Source organism: Fusarium phalaenopsidis (genome assembly GCF_050370095.1).
Source record: "Fusarium phalaenopsidis strain FUZ10S chromosome Unknown contig_32298, whole genome shotgun sequence".
Taxonomy (NCBI): domain Eukaryota; kingdom Fungi; phylum Ascomycota; class Sordariomycetes; order Hypocreales; family Nectriaceae; genus Fusarium; species Fusarium phalaenopsidis.
The window spans coordinates 1,548,727-1,568,184 of NW_028145407.1; the positions used below are offsets into that span (position 1 = coordinate 1,548,727).

Genomic DNA, 19,458 nt, shown 5'->3' on the forward strand with positions numbered 1-19,458 from the left:
GGAAGCCCCCTTGGCCCTCTTTGGTAGAAAAAGGGATCCTTCCTCCATCATTAGTGGTCATTGCCAACTTCCCATGCTCTTCTCTTCATTGCGATGCCGGCATTGAGTCCCGAAGTCGCTGTCCCGGGTCCTTCTCCCACAGTGTAATGCCGGCGAACCATGAAAAGAGGCGTTGGGATGCCGAGATTGATTCGGTGACCGATGGTCGGGCGAAGATCAGATAACTCAAGGGGGTGGCACAAACTTGGCAAACTCGCTGATTGATTGCCCATCCCACGAGGAGACGAAATTTTTTATCTGATCCGAAAATCCTTGGCTAGCCCACCTGTGCCCCTGGAGAAAGCCAATCCTGGCCAGGACGAGGATGAGGCCGGGCTTGAAGCCCTTGGAATGGCTCCATGCTGGGAAATTTGCGCCGCTCAGTGTTTTCCGTCATCATTGGCAGCCAAGAAGGAGGCGACAAAGGGTCCATGCCGTCTGTCCGTCCGTCCAGGTCCAGAGGGGAAACCGGTATAGCGTACCCGTAACACGGCTCCCGATGAGTTGTTAGGGATTGGAAAGTGGGTGCCCGGAGAAGGGGGCGTGTCCGTAGCGCAGCCGGGCTCGGTCGGTGCGGAAGGAACATGCGAGGTACTTTCCTCGACATCTGAACATCCATCCTCTACCCTCAAGCACAACTCCACCACCACCTTCACCCTCTCCACGGACCATCTAAAGCAGACCATCCATGTTCATATCCGTGGTCCCCCCATGCTCACCTGCCCTTCTTCTCGCCAGGAGCACTCACTCGCATTCAATGTTCATCCCCTGTCAACCCCAATTTGGCTACTCGTCCACCAAGGGCTGAGCCGGCCAAGGTCTTGATTCACAGAAACCCGAACCGAGTAAAGCCTCAACGGACCACACACCAGCACATGTCGTGTTGATGCTGTCAATCTGGTGGGGGGCCTCCTCCCCTCCTCGTCTAGTTCCGTCGGCTTGATACCCGTTAGAGATGCCAAGCTGTGAGCCAATGGGACAACCAAGGACCCGTCAGTTCGTTATGCTTGTTTGACTCGGCGCATCAGAGGCTCTGCAGTCTCCGCCTCCGTCTCCGTCTCCGTCTACTTTACCTCTTCCTCCCTAGGATCATGCAGGGCCTGTTGTTAAAGCATGGTTCATCAGGTTGCGCCAAGATACAGTAAAGAACCGATCTGCGCGTCGTAACCGAGTAGGATCTCCTTGGCTCATCACCACCACTACTGCCAGCGGCGCAGAATAATTTCTACCTTCTAGTCTCTTGAGTTTTCACTTCTTTGTGCCTCTTTTACTGTACAAAAGGGATCATGGTTTGGGAGTTGTCTATCTGAGTCTCGGAGCTTCATCTTACGATCACAAGCAACGCCTGGCCAAGATGGCTTCAGCTTCACCCGAGCAGCAGAGCAATGCTACCGACAAGAACGAACCCTCCAACGAGACTCCCGCCGTCGCGCCTGTAGATGGTCCCAAGGACACTGTCGAGAATGTTACCGTGGATGATGCGCCAGCCAAAGACGTGACTACGAAGGACGCGCCGGCCCCTACCGAGAACGCAACCGAGATAGTTAACACTGCCGCCATCGAGCGCCAGCCTACTCACTCGCCACGGCCGTCTACAAGATCATCATCCGTGTCGGCGACCTCTCAGACCCCTCCAGTGGAAAAGCGCAAGGTCAGTTTGAATATGGGGAAAGCACCTGGTCATCTGCTAAGACCTCTTCTCGTAGGCCTTCCAGTCATTCTTTACCTACTTTCAGCTTCTCTTCTACGCCAAGCCAGCATGGATCGATATAATTCTCCTCATTGTTGGCACCATTGCCGCCATCGCCGCCGGTGCGCCGTTCCCTCTAATGGGTATTATCTTCGGTCAGGTCGTCAACGACCTCAACAAAGCTTCTTGCAGCAGCAGTGACATTGTGGGCCAGCAGACGCCAGACGAGCTTCAGGATAGCATAAACAAGAAGGTCCTGCAGATCACATACATCGGCATCGTGAGCTTCGCCCTCATCTACATCTACATCGTCAGCTGGTCCCTCTTCAGTCGCCGCCTCGAGGCCCGTCTTCGGGATCGTTATTTCATGAGCATTCTCTTGCAGGATGCTACCTTCTTCGACGAGAGACAAGCCGGCGAGATCTCATCCCGCCTCAACTCCGACATTCAAGCCATTCAGTCGGGTACCTCTGAAAAGGTCGGCATCTGCATGGCTTGCATATCCTTCTTCATTTCCTCCTACGTTGTTGCCTTCATCAAGAATTCTACCTTGGCTGGCATTCTTGTTTCACTGGTACCGGCCTTTTTGCTCCTTGGAGGCGTCGGTAGCTTCTTTACAGCCAAGTTCACGAGCGCCATGTCTGAGAGGATTGCATCGGCTTCCTCAATCGCCTCCGAGGTTCTGTCCAATATCCCTGTTGTCCAGGCGTTTGGCGCCGGTCCTCGTCTTGAAGCCATCTTTGCTGAGAGGATGAAGGGTGCTCGTAAGCAAGGCATCAACAAGGCCTTTGTTGCTGCTGTTCAGGCTGGAATGCTCTACTTCATTGCCTACTCTGCCAATGCTCTCTCTTTCTGGCAGGGTAGTAAGCAGGTTGCCAGAACAGTCGAGGGGAAGAGCGACATCTCGGTTGGTGATATCTATACCGTTATTCTGCTGTTGGTCGATGGTACGTATTATCTCTACCCATTGTGAGCCCCGTTTACTAACATGTCTCTTAGCTTGTGTCATTCTTGGAGGTATCGCACCACTGCTACCAATTATCGCTGGCGCAGTTGGAGCTTTCGAAAAGCTTCGACAGGATATGGACACTCCGGCAGCAATTGATGCTGGTTCCGAGAATGGCGAGAAACTTGCTTTGATCGAAGGAACCGTGACATTCAAGGATGTCTCGTTCGCCTACGTTTCTCGACCTCACCACAAGGTTCTGAAGACTGTTTCGTTTGAGTGCCCTGCCGGGAAGCATACAGCACTTGTTGGATTGTCTGGGAGCGGCAAATCGACTGTCGCTGGTCTCACCTCTCGCATCTACGATCCCACAGAAGGAACAGTCTACCTAGATGGGCGCGACATCAAGGATATCAATGTCAAGAGCTTGAGAAGCCACATGAGCCTGGTGCAGCAAGAACCCTCTCTTCTGGACCGTTCGATCATCGAGAACATCGCCCTTGGTATCATGAACTCTCCTCAGCCTGACCATGAGCGGTTTAGGGCTACTATCCTGGGTACTGGTCTTGCTGAGTTGGCTGCCAAGCTGCGGAACGGCGAGGACCTCAAGACTGCTGCCCAGGGCTTCGGTCAGGATATGATTGATCTTGTTGACCGTGTACAAGAGGCGACTAAGCTGGCAGATGCAGCCGGCTTTGTTGAGAGGCTTGAGAATGGATACGGAACACAAGTCGGCACTGGCGGAAAACTCGTGAGCGGTGGTCAGCGACAGCGACTTGCCCTTGCCCGCGCTTTGATTCGTGACCCCAAGATTCTCATTCTCGATGAGGCCACTGCTTCTTTGGACTCTGCTAGTGAACGTCGAATCCAGACAGCCATCGAATCTATCGCCAAGAACAGAACCGTCATTGCCATCGCCCACCGCCTGTCAACCATCAAGAACGCCGACAACATCATTGTCATGAACAATGGCGATATCATCGAGCAAGGAAATCACCTGGAGCTTATGGCGCTGAACGGCTCATATGCTAGCATGGTTCGCCTACAGACGGTCGACTCAGAGGACGCAGGTTCCATCACTAGCACTGTTCGAGAGTCTAGCGATGGAATCTACTCGGAAAAGGAGACCATTGGCGACACCAAGGTCAAGGATGTGGAGAAGGAGGAGGTTATCGAAACAAAGAAAGAGGAAGTCAAAGAACAAGAAACGGTCAAGGACAAAGACAAAGAGGCTAGCCCTGATGGAGATCCCGCCCTGGATTCTAACAAGTCAGCCTGGGTCGTCATTAAGAGCATCAGTGGTATGGCACGACCATACATCCTCCATATCTTGATCTGCCTCCTGGCTGCCAGTATCGTTGGACTGACCTTTTCGTCTGCCGGTCTCATCTTTGGCTACACCATCGACAACGTCAGCCCCTGCAACACTGCCGATGACATCTTGTGGGCCGGCAAGTTCTTTGGAGGCATGTGGTTCCTGGTCGCCTGCGTGGAGCTGTTGGCCAACACTACGAGCTGGACTGGCTTCGGCATGGTTGCCGAGAAGTTGCTGTACAAGATCCGAGTCCTCTGCTTCCGATCTCTGTATGAGCAAGATCTTGACTGGCACCAGTCCGAGGGACGTACCCCCACTGCCCTCATGTCTGTCATCACGACCGATGCTGCTGCCGTGGGTGGCTTCAGTGGCTCTATCATCGGGACTATCTTTTCGATCGTGGTCAACTTCCTCGTCGCCATCATTCTCTCGCACATTGTTGCTTGGAAGATTGCCATTGTGTGCTTGGTTGTGGTTCCTCTCCTTCTCGGCTCTGGCATCATGCAACTTCGATCCCTCTCCCAGTTCGAGCGTCGCCATGCCGGCGCCTTCTCTAGTGCTGTGGGCATCTCCGTGGAGGCTGTCAACTCGTTCAAGACCATCTCTTCACTCTCTATCGAGCATGAGATCATGGAATCATACCGACGCGCACTCAAGGGACCTCGAAAGGAGATGACATTTGCTTCCATGTATGCCAACTTGTGGCTTGCTATCGCAAACAGCACTGGAAATCTGATCTACGCCTTCGCGTACTGGTGGGGATCGAACCGAATTACAAAGGGCGAGGCCACGCAGAGAGAGTTCTTCATCATTCTCATCTGTATGCTTGTTAGTGCACAGCTCTGGGGTCAAATGTTCAGTCTTGCACCTGAAGTGTCTCGAGCCAGAGCTGCGGCATCGCGAATCCTGAGTTTGATCGATATTGGGTCTTCAAAGGATCAGGCCAAGAAGCGCAAGCTGACCCTGGCTGTTGAAGAGACGGAAAAAGATATCGAAGCACGGGCAGAAGCTCCTGTCAAGAGCGGAAGCACCACTGGCGCTACTATTGTCTTCAAGGACGTCAAGTTTGCGTACCCTGCTCGGCCACATATCCAGATTCTTACAGGCATGTCGTTCACTATTCAAGCAGGACAGTTTGTTGGTCTTGTTGGCCCTTCGGGTGCTGGCAAGTCAACCATCATGTCCTTGGTGCAGCGCATGTATCGACCCTCGAGCGGAACTGTTGAGATTAACGGGGACGATATCTGCGCCCGCGAAGGCACCGAGTTTCGCCACGACATTGCTGTGGTGCCCCAGGACTGCGCTCTCTTTGATGGAACGATTCGATTCAACGTGGCACTGGGTGCTACACCAGACCACCGCCCGACAGACGAGGAGATCCATGAAGCATGTAAGCTGGCCAACATTCACGACATGATCATGGAGCTGCCTGACGGCTACGAAACCGAGTGTGGACCAAACGGCTCACGGCTCTCGGGAGGACAACGTCAGCGCCTAGCAATCGCGCGTGCTCTCGTGCGTAAGCCAAAGCTGCTCCTCCTCGATGAGAGCACAAGTGCGCTAGACGCCGAGAGCGAGCGTGCTCTGCAGGAAGGGTTGGAGCGTGTAGCACGTGGTATCACGGTCATCGCCATCACTCACAGACTGCATACGGTACGCAAGGCAGATGTCATCTTCATGGTGGAGGCTGGCAAGGTCGTTGAGAAGGGACGACACGAGGAGCTTGTGGAGAGGAGCGAGACGTATCGCACGAATGCTCTGCAGCAGATGTTGGGCAGTTAGAGGATTTGCACTTCAGTTTCATAGAGTTGATGTGTCGAGGAGACAATTTGAGATACCAGCATATGTAATTTACCTACCTAGTCGAGATTGGACATTGTACAAGAGAAATAACAACTATACGAGACAAGCCTGATGTGTTGATAGTTTCATTCATGTCTGGTGTTTGTGGCATGTTCATGTTGGAGTAAGCTTTGGACTCGACGGTACTGTGCACAAGGTACCGTGCTATTCCCATGGATCGATCCTGGCCGCCCCCACGCCTCCAACTCTGCACCTGACCTTGATCCCCTTTGGGAAGCATGCCTCAGTGTCTCAGCCGTGAGCCGTAGAGGCTGCACGACATGGCAAAGCTGTCCTGTCAATTCAGGGGATTTGCCCACGGGGGCTATCATATGATGAATCTCGGACACCCTACACGTTGTTACCGCCTTTCTTAGCTCTTGCTTCTGGCCGCCCCCTGAACCGATATCAATACGAAGAAGCAATAAACAACCTCAGGAACAAGTCATGCACTTTGAATAGACACGGGCACTTCAAGCATTCGCACAGGGTCAATTGCATTCCAGGGTCTCGCTGTGGGTACGCAATGCAAGACTCGGTGTCCAGAACAAGCATCGACGTCAGTGTACATGGGTGCGAATCAGGCCCAGCCTATTACGAGCCAAGCGCAAGTACCTTTCAAGCAAGTACTGCGTACCCCTCGCTGTCTATCTGTCACTCTTCCAGTTTGTTCTGCTCTGGCTCTTTCAATCCTTCACGAGACGTGTCGTCACTGCTTTGCCTGCGCTGCAGCCAAGCCTCACTTCTTTTTGCCCGCAAAACTTGACTTGATACCGTTGTCGCAAGATCATCACGGTGCAGCAGAAGGATCAAGGTCACGATCTAACATCCGCCAACGGATTGCGACGCTACGGACCCAAGGGTGGGTGTTAGTGCTATACACCATTTTTTTCTGGGTACAGTACAGGCTACCATCGCCCACCTCAAGTCAAGGTTGCCCCCATCTCCATCTCCAACGGTAGAAGGTGGATATCATCCTAGGTTTGGCGGGCTTGGGTTTTGGCGCCGCGCCTGCTTGTTGGACAGACAGGACACTGGGCTGGACTGGACGCACAATTGCACCGAACTGGACCACATGCCGCTCGTCACAGGCACACAACCTCCGCCTCTTGTTCTTGATCCGTTGAAAAAGCCCTAACCTTGATCTCTTCTTCCTCTTCTCTTCTCCCTTGTTCTGCCTCTGGAGTCGCAACCATTCCGACCCCATCCTCCCCCGACAATCCCTCCTCCGTACCCGGCGCTGTCCCTTCCGCCCTTCAGAGCCCGCGACCCGGCTTCAACGACAACGACAACCGACCGACACGAGGAGGGAGAGCCATCTCCCTGCTAGACCACGACGACGAGACAGCCCCCGTGCTGCCACGCGACCACGACGGAGAGCAGTTTGAGCTCGTCGACTACCCGCCCATCCAGGCTCGACACGACGCCGCTGATCGCGAATCCCGGAGACGGGCCAAACGAGACGACAAGCGCCGCTGGCTTGAAGAGCAGGACGAGATGAAGTTCTCTCACAGCATCCAATTCAATGCTGTTCCCGACTGGAGCAGCCACTACATTGCTTACAGCAATCTCAAGAAGCTGTACGTCAATACTCCCTTTGTTGCTTGCCGTCATGTCATCTCCAGACTAACACGATTGCCACCCGCAGAATCTACCAGCTCGAAAAGACTGTCCACCAAGCCCGTGCTGGCGATGCCGAGTCGAGACCCCTCATAAACCACGAGGGTCCAGAGGAGGTCTTCTCCAGGGCCCTCGACGTCGAGCTCGAAAAGATCTGCTCCTTCTACGTCTCCAAGGAAGGCGAGCTACTTGAGGAGGCCGCCCAGCTCCTACGCGATGTAGGTGACGAAGCCGAATCCGCCATCGCCGACAATCGCTACATGCGACGCCTCTCCTCGGCAAGCCGCCGCGATAGTCGAAATGGCTTCCGATCCAGGAGTCCCCAGAGCCGCAGCTCCGACAACGAGGACAGCGGTAGCGATGAAGACGAGACGACTGGTTTGACGAGGCGAAGAAGCAGTGGAGCCCGCAGGAGGACGCTTCCTAACATAAAGCCACCTTCCAACGACCTCAATGCTTCAAGTGATTTTGGTCGCGCTGGAGCGCGGAGGCACAGCACCACAGCCGACGACTACGGTGATCAGTCGCTCATGTTCGCTTCTGGGCTGTTCTCGTCTGGTATCATGCTCAAGAAGCGCATCGTCAGCCTCTACGTGTCGCTGTGTGAACTCAAGTCGTATATCCAGCTCAACCGCACCGGTTTCAGCAAGGTCCTCAAGAAGTTTGACAAGATCCTCGACAAGGAGCTCAAGACGTCGTACCTCCAGGCCTATGTCGATTCTGCCTATCCCTTCAAGGATGAGACTAAGCGTGTTATTGAGGACAACATTGCCAAGATGGAAAAGGCGTACGCTGAGATCGTCACTGGTGGAGATGAGCAGCTGGCTCGTAAGGACCTGCGCTCTCATCTCAGAGAGCATGTTGTCTGGGAGCGCAACACTGTGTGGAGAGATCTTATCGGCATTGAGCGTAGAGCTGAAGCTGCAGGACTGGGCCAGGCGCTTCTCGGCCAGGAAAGAGGCAACATCACTAGGAGGCTGCAAGGTGATGAAGCGAAGGCCCCCATCAAGTCTCAGATCTCCACGCCTTTTGGCAGGATCACGGTGCCGCCGTGGCTGGCCAGCTCGTCTTTGTGGACTCTCGTCATTTGTGTGACCATCTTCTTCCTTCTTCTTTTGCTCCCCATCATGGAGAAGGCTGAGCAGCAAAACTGCCTGGCCATGTTGGTGTTTGTCAGTTTGCTATGGGCTACCGAGGTAAGCTTGCATGACAGTTCTCGTCTCAACTGGCAGTATGCTAACAGCTTTCTAGACCATTCCTCTCTTTGTTACTTCATTACTGATTCCCTTCCTTTCTGTCGTCCTACGCGTTGTCCGCGACGAGACGCCCGGCAAGCCTCAGAGGCGTCTTGATTCCAAGCAAGCCACATCAGCCATCTTTGCTGCCATGTGGACGCCCGTTATTATGCTTCTTCTTGGTGGCTTCACTCTGGCTGCGGCTCTGTCAAAGTGCACCATCGACAAGCGATTGGCTACGTTAGTTCTTAGCAAGGCTGGCACTCAGCCCAGGACGGTCCTGATCGCCAACATGTTTGTGGCTGCTTTTGCGTCTATGTTGATCAGCAATGTGGCTGCGCCAGTCCTGTGCTATTCAATCATTGAGGTGAGGTAACTTAGAGCATATTATGAATAACAAGACTGACAGTGGACCAGCCTATGCTTCGAACTCTGCCGTCCGATTCCAACATGTCCAAGGCGGTTATCATTGGTATTGCGCTCGCCTCCAACATTGGTGGCATGCTTTCTCCCATTGCGTCACCTCAAAATGTGGTTGCTATGGGTATCATGCAGCCTGCTCCGACCTGGCTCCAATGGTTCTTCATCGTCATTCCCGTTGGCGCTGTTTCAATTGTCCTGATTTGGCTTCTCCTACTTGTGTCGTTCCAGCCCGGCAAGGGCACGACAATCGCCCCGATTCGACCGGTCAAGGAGAAGTTTACGGGTCTCCAGTGGTTTGTGACCATTGTCACCGTTGCTACTATTGCTTTGTGGTGTGCCAGCCATCAGCTTGAGGCCGAGTTTGGAGATATGGGAGTCATTGCCATCATCCCCATTGTGCTCTTCTTCGGAATTGGTATCCTGACAAAGGAGGACTTTAACAACTTCCCTTGGACCATTATCATCCTTGCTGCTGGAGGTCTGTCTCTAGGCAAGGCTGTCCGGTCGTCTGGTCTCCTGCATACGCTTGCCGAGCTGGTTTCCCAGAAGGTGGAGGGTATGAGCTTGTATGGTGTGTTGGTTGTCTTCTCGGGATTGATCCTGGTCATCGCCACTTTCATCAGTCACACGGTGGCTGCCTTGATTTTCCTGCCGCTTGTGTTTGACGTTGGTGTCGCCATGGACCAGCCACACCCCAACCTGCTTGTCATGGGAGGTGTTCTCATGTGCAGTGCTGCCATGGGCTTGCCCACGAGTGGTTTCCCCAACATGAGTAAGTTTTCTTTGTGTGTTTTGAAAGTTGAACTTGATCTAACATGTTGTAGCTGCCATCATGAAGGAAGATCCCTTTGGCCAGCGGTATCTGCAGGTCAAGCATTTCATCAGCCGTGGTGTGCCAAGCAGTATCATGACTCTTATTGTAGTCGTGACCCTGGGATACGGAATCATGCAAGTTGCGGGACTTGATTAAAGGGAGAGAGACATTTGGAGTTTTGCTTGTGGATGAGAGAATGAACATGAAGTTCTGGTTCGAGTTGATGGTGTTTCTTATGGCTCTGGCCATGGTCGTTTCTATTGGCATTTGGAAGAATTACAATATTATCAAGCAAGTATAGACAAGGTGCGCGATAGACGAGTTGCATTTTGAAATGTAAACGAGGAGGAAATTATTTGTTGGAATTCAAGTCATTTTACGGATAAAGCTGCCTGGTATGAGTGCGAACTTGCACTGTGCTACTGTGTAATGCAAGAAGCTCTGGCCATCCGTTGACGTCGATGTTCCCGCCGAGGGCGGCATGACCCTGCCCCAGATTCCGGCACCCAACAAATTCGCGATTGTCCAGGCGACAACACAACTGATACCAAGCATCTCTGTGTCCTTGTTCGGCCCGAGGGAACTCTACGCCTTTGCTACTTCTCCTTCATCTGATGCGCCTCCTCTCCGGATAGCCATCACAGCTTCGAGCTGGCCGGCGCCATGCTCTCCGCCTTCACAGCCCGTCCCATCATCGAGCTGCGCCAGCGAGACAGGTCCAAGATCGAGACGATCCTCGCGTACGGTATGAGACTGTTCCGGGCTCCCAGTCTTGTCTCTTGGCAGACAATGGCTGTTGCTGCATGAGCTGTGATTGACCTGATCCTAGGTGACCGTGTTCTCGTCGGCCTTAACAGCGGCGCCCTCCGTGTCTACCGCCTCAACGAGCTCCCCGACCAACCTACCAACGGTTCCGCCGATAAAAATGCCGCCCCGGCTTCTCCAACGAACGGGGACGTTGCCCCTCTGAAGGTGCCCGCGGTGCCCACGGTGCCCGTGAAACCCACCGATCTGCTGCGTGAGGTAGAACGCTTCTCGACGCGCTCCATTGAGCAGCTAGCCATAATCAAGGAGGCAAACACGATCGTGTCGCTCTCGAACTATCACGTTTCGTTATACGATCTACAGACTTACGAGCTTGTCGAGACGCTGAGCCGAACCAAGAACGCGTCGTGCTTTGCTGTGACGTCGAATATCGTTAAGGATCCGGACACGGGCATTCCCGAGATTATCAGCAGATTGGCGGTTGCGGTCAAGAGAAAGCTATTGCTATGGAGTTGGCACGAGAGCGAGCTGTCGGACGATATTGGGGAGGTCATCTTGGCTGAATCGATCCGGTCCGTGACATGGGCGAGCGCAACGAAACTGGTGTGCGGCATGAACGGTGGATATGTCATGGTCAACGTCGTGACCCGTGAAATAGAGGAGATTGTGAGCCCCGGGGCAGGCCCTGCAGCTGGACAGACGAGCCGCTTCGGTGCTATGAGCAGTGCTGGAATGGGATATATGGGTTTGGGAGGATACATGCCCAAGCCGTTGGCGGCCAAGCTGGCAGAAGGGGAGATGCTCCTCGCCAAGGATATCAACACATTGTTCATCGACGATGACGGGAAGCCTTTGGAGAGGCGGCAGATTCCTTGGCAGTCAGCTCCTGAGTCGATAGGGTACTCGTACCCCTATATCCTCGCATTACAAGCTCCGTCAAAGGGCTCCCTTGAAGTCCGGAATCCGTCTACCCTTTCACTTCTGCAAAATCTGGCTCTTCCGGGAGCGGCACAGCTTCACTTCCCACCGCCTACAGTGAGCTTGGCCCATGCCGGCAAGGGCTTCCACATCTCGAGCGAGCGGTGTGTGTGGAAGATGGACGCAACAGACTATGATTCTCAAATCCAGGAGCTGGTGGACGGTGCCAAGTTTGACGAAGCCATAAGCATTCTCGAGATGCTGGAGGATGCTCTATTGAAGGACAAGACCCAGACGCTTCGGGAAGTCAAGATGCTTAAGGCCGAGATGCTGTTCAAGAAGAAGAGATATCGACAGTCTATGGATCTCTTCAATGAGGACACTGTGCACGCGCCCCCTGAGCGAGTGCTCAAGATGTACCCTCCTCAGATTGCAGGAGAACTATCGGCATGGGCAGGCTGTGAGGAGGAAGAGAGGGAGGAAGAAGCCCCTGGATCTCCGAAGAAGACCAATGGGACACGGCCAAGTACTCCAGACTCTGCCGAGCCACCTCACGAATCACCGTCGCCTGTAGCCAAAGGTGGCTTCGCTCGTTATCTTACCGGCAGTTACAGAAAACCTCAATCCGACACGGCGTCTATTATCTCAAAGAGGGAAACGCCTGATGCCGATGACACCGCGAGCGTCAAGGAGACGGAGTCAAACGAGGATAAGCCTCTGAAGGACAAGGATCTTATGAATGCTGTCCTGGAACTGAACAGCTACCTTGCCGGCACTCGTGCTCGACTTCAGAGAGTCATTGACCCCGTTACCGGAAACCTGAAGCCCCGAAGCGAACGCAATGGCTCGTCAGAAGATGTGGCAGAGAAGTTCCTGAGGATGGGGCTCGATGAGTCCGAAAAGAAGATGGAAGAGGAGTTACGGAATACCTTTCGACTAGTCGATACGACTCTATTCCGTGCCTACATGTTCTCTCGGCCAACTCTGGCGGGTTCACTGTTCCGAATTCCCAACTTCTGCGATCCTAACGTGGTCAACGAGAAACTTTTGGAACACAACCGCTACACAGAGTTGGTAGATTTCTTCTACGGCAAAAAGCTACACAAGGAGGCATTAGAGTTGCTACGCAGATTTGGCTCTGCTGAAGAGCCAGATGAGGCTGCACCAACTCTCCATGGACCAGAGCGTACCATTCAGTATCTCAAGAACCTACCCCCGTCCGAAATCGACCTGATCCTGGGACATGCCGAGTGGACGCTCAAGGCCAGTCCCGATGAAGCTCTGGAGATCTTTATTGGCGACACGGAGAACGCAGAGACACTACCACGGGAGAAGGTCGTGGCGTTCCTACATGACGTGGACATGCAGCTGGAGGGTCGGTATCTGGAGCACATCATCAATGAGTTGGAGGATATGACACCGGATCTTCACAACCGCCTGGTAGAGCTTTATGTCAAGAACTTGAAGCAAATGCAGAGGGGTGACGAGTGGGATGCTTTGCTCGACCGGTTTATTACCTTTTTGAGGGAATCGAAGCAGGTTTACAGCCTAAGCAAAGCTTTTGGGCTGATTCCAAGAGATGGTAAGATATGCCCCTATTACTGCTTGAGTGGTGGCTGTACTGACAATGACAGACCCGGCATTCTACGAGGCGCAGGCTGTAGTGCTGAGCAACATGGGCCAGCACAAGCAGGCGCTTGAGATATATGTGTTCAAGATGAAGGATTACCAGAAAGCCGAAGAGTATGTCTTGTCAAGGCGCCTTGTATTCTGTCACCAGCTAACCTTTATAGCTATTGTAATCGAGTCAACTTGACTCAGGATACTACTCCATCATCCCAGCCGAATGCAAGGGATGATGCAGGAGAGGATCCGGAAAACACAACACCGTCCATTTACCACACGTTGTTGTCGCTCTACCTGCAGCCATCGCCACCAAACAAGCCCAACCTTGAGCCAGCACTGGACCTCCTTTCCAAACATGGATCTCGTCTCCCAGCAAAGTCAACACTGGGACTCATCCCTAACGACCTCCCAGTGCGGTCACTCGAATCATACTTCCGAGGCCGCATCCGTTCAGCCAACAGCCTCGTGAACGAAGCAAGGATCGTGGCGGGACTGCGCCAAGCTGAGGGCATCTCCATCGCAGCGCGACTGCACCTAGGTGACGACGTTCAGGGCGGCCAGGGCGGACGCAACAGGCACGTATCAATAACAGATGAGCGGCACTGCTTCGTCTGCCACAAGAAGCTCGGAGGCGGCATGCGCATCGGCGGAAGCGTGGTGGCGGTATTGCCGGACAACACCGTGGTACACTATGGATGCCTGAACCAGGCAACGGGGAACAAGGTTGATAGATCGCGGGCGCCAAGCTGGGGAAGGGGATTCTAGAAGGTCGTTTTTTTGTGTCTGGGAGTTTTCTTTGCTTTCGACTTGGGTCGTTTAGGGGATGTGCAGCTCGACTCCACGGTCGAGTGGTGTTGATGAGCATTTGCATGGGTTGGATCGGTGGCAGCCAGTATGATATTTCTTTGCAATACCCCTCGTAAATAAACACATGTTGTCGTTGACATTGGCGTATGTGTCTTTGGTCTTGAAGTCTCAGTCCTCCTCTTCTTGCACCTCCTCGCCGTAATTCTCCTCCTCTTTCGCCTCGGCGGCGGCGTCTCGTGCCTTGTCTTGCTCCATTCGAGCTGTAAGCTCCTTATTTATCGTAGCCTGAGTGTCTGCGATCGAGGCGCGGAGGGCTTCGAGGTAGGACGTCTTGTCGGCGGTGGAGGGGGAGGAGGAGATGGCGGGGAGGGTGTGGGAGACGGCGAAGGGCTCGCTGAGAGGGGAGGAGTAGTCTGCGGTGAGAGCTGGCTGCGACATGTTGGTTGTTTAATTGATAAGGCGTAATCCAAACTTGAATGGTCAATTTCTGGTGATGGATGTTAGAGTGGTGTTGGAGATTTTAGAGCTGTTGGCGCGGGGTTTATCGAGGGACGCCACATTTTAACATCCATGCACCCCAGGATAAGGTAAGATACGGACCAAACATGGGGCTCAGCTCTCACCGTTAACGACACTTCAACCTCAGCTCTCTCCCTTTTCTCCCTTGCAATCGATAAACATCGGCCATCAGCGTCGCACAAACATCTACAACCTCACAGACCGTCTACAAAGTCCATATCTCTCGCAGGCCCCCCTTCGAAACGGCCGAATCCACCTACAGCCCTGTCTGTCCATGATGAAGATGTAACAACGGACCCCGTCGTCGCATAAACAACAATGCAACCCTCACGCTCTCAGCCCCGCGGGCCAGGAAGCTTCTCCCCCCTATCAAACTCTTCCGCCCAGCCCTCGACATCCTCACGACCCGCTGCTGGCCTGCGCCGAGTCGACGCCTCGGACGACGAGGAGGCCACCACCCCTCGCCCTTCCATCACGATACCAAAGTCCAGGCAGCCTCAAGGACAGCCCGGCTCCCCGGCGACCCCTATATACCAGCAGTTCGCTGCGAGCTCGAGCAGCGCGAGCCTCGGACATCACAACTTTTCCCGACCGGCGGGGACGCGGGCCGTTACCCAGGGGTCTCCGGCGACGCTGGTCAAGGGACACTCGCGAAAGCACTCGGCTACCCAGGGCTCCTTTGAGCCAACGCTACCGTCCATGAGCACGTCGAATCTGTCGTCGCATATCGGCATGACACACCACGGTGGCCCGTCTTCTATCTCGGCCTCTGCGGCTGCCGCTGCAGCTGCAGCTGCCTCTGCGTCCAACGCTGGCATGTCGGCGAGCCAGATAGCGGCGCAGGCCGCAGTCATGTCGCATCAGAACCACTCGCGGCAGCGCTCGCAGACGGTCCCATTCCCCGGCGACCCGAATGACGGTGTCCGAAGGGGCAGCGGGGGCAAAGGCCCGACGAGCCCGCCGATGCTGAGCCTGACCGAGGCCAGCGCCCCACGAGACAGCGGCTTTGGGAACCACGGGGGACACGTCGGAGGCGCTCACTCGTCTGCCGCTGCCACGGCCGCGGCCAACGTCGTGTTCCCGCGGTCGGGACATAGCTCCCCGCGAGGGCCGCACTCGGTGTCGCCTCAGCCGTACTCGCAGCCTCCACCTCCGCCGCCTGCGTCCGAGAAGCCGCTCAAGACGGAGAAGTCAAAGGTCAAGCTGTTTTCGCGCCCAGGAAAGATTAGCACCAAGGGCGAGACGAAGGACAAGCCGCTGCCGAGTCCCGGAAAGATTGGCTCTGCTCTGTCTGCTCTACAGCGTGGGAACTTTAGCACGAGCAGTCTGGTTGACCCAAGCAATCAGTCTATCTACAACCTCAACAATTCGTCTTCAGCTACTATTCGGCCAATTGAGACTCCTACTGAAGAGAAGGGAAAGGAAAAGGAGAAGAAGCACCACTTCCTCTCTCGGCAGAAACACAAGCTCAAGGATGAGTATCATCTACCGCTCTCCTCGGCAGCCAGCAACTCTCTACCCACGGATCCAAATGCGCCCAACCCCCTGTACAACTTCAACATCCCCCCGAGCCCCGGACCCAACTCGTCCGGGTTCGTCAAGACCAAAAAGGACAAGAAGCTCGCCGAGCGATCCGAGAGCCGCCTGGAGAGCGAGTCGAGCTTCAACCTGCAGAGCGAATGGCCCGGGCCGAGCAGTCTGCCGTCGCAGTCGAGCATCTACGACCCCGTGGACCCCGGCAAGCTCGGGCTTCACCACCACATGTCCGCCGACGACGCGTGGCCGTATCTCAAGGCCAAGCTGCTGGTCATCTTTGAGGGCGAGGACCTGCGTCTCCCCGTGGAGGACTTCAACAGGGTGGTGCAGGTGCATATCCAGTGGTGTATGCATAGACGCTCACCCAATACCATGCTAGAGGACCTGCGTGATCTGCTAGCTACGGGGTTTTCGTCCCTTGACCGGACACTACGAAATACGCCCGAAGACCGTTTCATCCCGACACTGGTGGAGCTCTGGATGTTTACCTTTACGTCCATCCTGCCGTACATGCAGGCCGTATTCCTCCCGCTGGACCTTGAAGTCTCAGGGTGCGGTACGCTCATGACCGGAGAGCAGGCCCGAGACTTCTGGGGCGGTGCCCTGGCGTCATCGGCCTCGTCGGACAAGCCTGCCCGCGTGGCTCCGGCCTCGGCGGTTCTCGACGTGAGGAGGCTGGTCCTCATCGCTTACAGAGATATCGTCATTCTACCACGCTATGAGACGCTCAAGACCATCTTCTCGCGGCTCTCTCTAGAGTTTCTCCCCTCGTCACTGGCCAACATGGCCCTGTCGTCACCCCCTCCCGAGGCCGCTCTCTCCACGTCTCCCTCCGAGTCCCTCAACTCCATGGCCCGCCCCGGCACCGCCATGTCCCTCGACCCCTCAGTCGCCTCGTACAATTCCACCAGCACGACGCTCCTTGGTGAGGGCTCGGCAGGGGGGCGCAGCCGCGCCATCAGCAACGTCAGCTTCGGTAGCCACGCCAGCGATGGCGTCCTCCGGCCATTTACACCCTCGGGCGGGATGCCTCCCCCTCCGTCGCTGGGCAGCCTGCGCGAGCGGGAGCAGAATGTTGAGGACTCCAAGCACGTGACCGACATGGTCGGCCGGATGCTGCAGTGCATGAGCGTACTGTCCGGGGTGTCGGCCGGAGACGCGGACGACGACGGTAACGAGAAGGTAGTGGAGCTATGTAAGATGCTCAAGCTGAACTGGCTTGGAAGGGGACGGACGGGAAGGAACAGGAGAGGAATTGTTGGTGGCAGGGTTAGAAGGGAGGACTTGAGAGATGAGGTGCGCGTTGCTTAGAAAGTGATGACGGCCTCTGAAGAGCAGTTGAAGCGTGCCCGTCAAAGGTGGATATGGATATAGTTGCCACGGCGTTGGGATACGACATGTTGAAATGAACAAGCAAAACTGAGATGATACACATACACCAATCCATATCTAGAAATCATTGGGCTACCTACAACGAGATCATCAACGGGACATGAAGCGGACCGTCAAGCATCCAGTGAGAAACAAGGATTTAACGTCCAGGGAACCAGTCACATCAGAGTTTTCACGAGTGGAGGCAAGTTTAAGATTGATATAAAATTTCATTGTATACTACAGACAGTGCAACTCGAAGTGGACCTATTCTTTTGTTTTGTTAGCTTCGACTCTGGAAAGATCGTAAAGAGCAACAGCAAAAAAACATCGACTTTGATCAGACATCCAAGGAAGAATAAACCTTCATTTGTCCCAAAAAAGGCTCGATCGGGACTCAAGTGGAAACTGCGAATGTGTATGGAAATTTCATCATGCAAATTGTCGTGTTGTTTTATGCTGTTGAAAAAAGTAAAGAACTTACATTGTCCGTTGAGAAGAAGCTCGTTGAGCTGTCGTGGTTAGTCGCAAAAAGTTGATGTTGGTGGCAAGTGAAAAATCTGCGCAGTCTTGTTAGCAAAGCTGCAAAAGCACGTTTCTGCCATCATGAGAAAAGTGTGGTGTGTAGTCAGACAAAGATACTGGCAAGTAACAGGCCTAGGGCCCGAACAGAACTGAATTTCTTCATGGTCGATTCGGTTGGGAAAAGAAGACTTGTTTACAAGTGTCATCATTCAGATGGAGGGGGTAAAGGGAGGGCGGCGGCGCAGGAGAAAGGGGGAAGTGTGGTCTTACCATCAAGGCTGCATGAAAAAATCAAGCCATCCCTCAGATTGACCACCGATATTGCAACCGGAACACGCAGAAAGACCGCTCGTCAACGAAGCTGTCCAAATCAAAACAGCTTGCTCCGGGGAAATCGTTGCTGTGCGGTTTCGCGCGTGGTGCTCACGGATGATCAGAGAGAAGGCGGCTTTGTCGAGTGTGAAAGGATTGTTGTTGGAAAGAATGAATTCGAGGTTCGCGACGAGTGAAGATATTGCCTAACAGTGCGGCGAAAATTTTCGTTTCTCGACACTGTGTGCCCGCACGTGACCGGTGATCTAGCCCTAAACGCTCTAGCGGCGGAAGCCAAGCTGGTCTTTAATGCCGGAGCCGCGATAGATGCATGGAACAAATTTGTCGCCGGACCTTATCTATGGAGCACTTACCTAAGGTCTTCTGGCAAACAAAGGAGAGGCAGTTAATTGCGGCCACGTGACGACCGGAAAGTTTTTGGCAATTATTCCTTCACGGGTAGGACTCCGACAGGAGAGTTTGGCCTAGATTTTGACTTTCCGCGGCTAATTGACTCTCTCCCCTTTGTCTACCGACTGCTCCCGTCGGCAACTTGCAGCGAAGGAAATTTGGCCCGGATAACCTCAGGTTCAAAGACGCGCTTGTGGAATGCGATTCCAAGGATTGGGAAACGCGGACCCCGGGTCTGGGAATCGTCGCGTGTCGTCAGGGATCTCACCTTGGGAGCGTATATGACTGTAGCGGGTTATGGCCTCGCATTGATGGGTAAAGGGGCACTTCCCAGCCACCGACTTGAGAGGAATGAAATTACAGGATCACCATCTCACACAGCTTCTCACGAACACTGAAGCACTGTTTGTGTCCATGGCCGGATGCGACATGGGGGCTTCTTACGGCTTAACTGCATGTGCCCACCTTCGGTCTCGGGTCCCTGGTCCGTGTTGGCCGAAAAATTCCCACCTCTTTGTCTGCCTTCACGTATCAGGACTCGCCGTGCTGCCACTTGAGCCCACTCACTCGCTCAACTACTCATTCATTCACCCACTCCATCCCACCCACGCCTCAAGGTCTGTGAGGGCTCCCCCCGAAAGCCCGCGCGCATCGATCCAGGACGATTGTGACAGACAAAGAGGGCCATCACTTTGCCACCCCCCGGTCTGTAAGAACCGGTCGATCTCTGTCGAACTGCACTGC

At 54.3% G+C, this 19,458-nt stretch overlaps 5 protein-coding genes across 5 annotated transcripts; 4 read left to right on the forward strand and 1 right to left on the reverse strand.

The window, feature by feature from the left end:
* Positions 1–1,393: 1,393 nt before the first annotated feature.
* LRP88_07037 (P-loop containing nucleoside triphosphate hydrolase protein) lies at positions 1,394–5,772 on the forward strand (the record flags this gene model as incomplete). Its single annotated transcript, XM_083243574.1, has 3 exons — positions 1,394–1,690; positions 1,746–2,676; positions 2,729–5,772. 3 exons carry the CDS (start codon positions 1,394–1,396, stop codon positions 5,770–5,772), a joined length of 4,272 nt encoding a protein of 1,423 aa, XP_083100798.1.
* Positions 5,773–6,972: 1,200 nt separating this feature from the next.
* Positions 6,973–10,080, forward strand: LRP88_07038 (uncharacterized protein; the record flags this gene model as incomplete). Its single annotated transcript, XM_083243575.1, has 5 exons — positions 6,973–7,412; positions 7,481–8,648; positions 8,704–9,054; positions 9,105–9,882; positions 9,935–10,080. 5 exons carry the CDS (start codon positions 6,973–6,975, stop codon positions 10,078–10,080), a joined length of 2,883 nt encoding a protein of 960 aa, XP_083100799.1.
* Positions 10,081–10,587: 507 nt separating this feature from the next.
* Positions 10,588–13,998, forward strand: LRP88_07039 (uncharacterized protein; the record flags this gene model as incomplete). The annotated part of the gene is made up of 4 exons (XM_083243576.1): positions 10,588–10,669; positions 10,754–13,189; positions 13,242–13,350; positions 13,401–13,998. The coding sequence occupies 4 exons, from the start codon at positions 10,588–10,590 to the stop codon at positions 13,996–13,998; spliced, it is 3,225 nt and encodes a 1,074-aa protein (XP_083100800.1).
* A 210-nt stretch (positions 13,999–14,208) lies between these two features.
* LRP88_07040 (uncharacterized protein) lies at positions 14,209–14,478 on the reverse strand (the record flags this gene model as incomplete). Its single annotated transcript, XM_083243577.1, has 1 exon — positions 14,209–14,478. The coding sequence occupies one exon, from the start codon at positions 14,476–14,478 to the stop codon at positions 14,209–14,211; it is 270 nt and encodes an 89-aa protein (XP_083100801.1).
* A 399-nt stretch (positions 14,479–14,877) lies between these two features.
* On the forward strand, positions 14,878–17,406 carry LRP88_07041 (HbrB-like-domain-containing protein; the record flags this gene model as incomplete). The annotated part of the gene is made up of 1 exon (XM_083243578.1): positions 14,878–17,406. One exon carries the CDS (start codon positions 14,878–14,880, stop codon positions 17,404–17,406), a length of 2,529 nt encoding a protein of 842 aa, XP_083100802.1.
* Between the last annotated feature and the right edge of the window lie 2,052 nt (positions 17,407–19,458).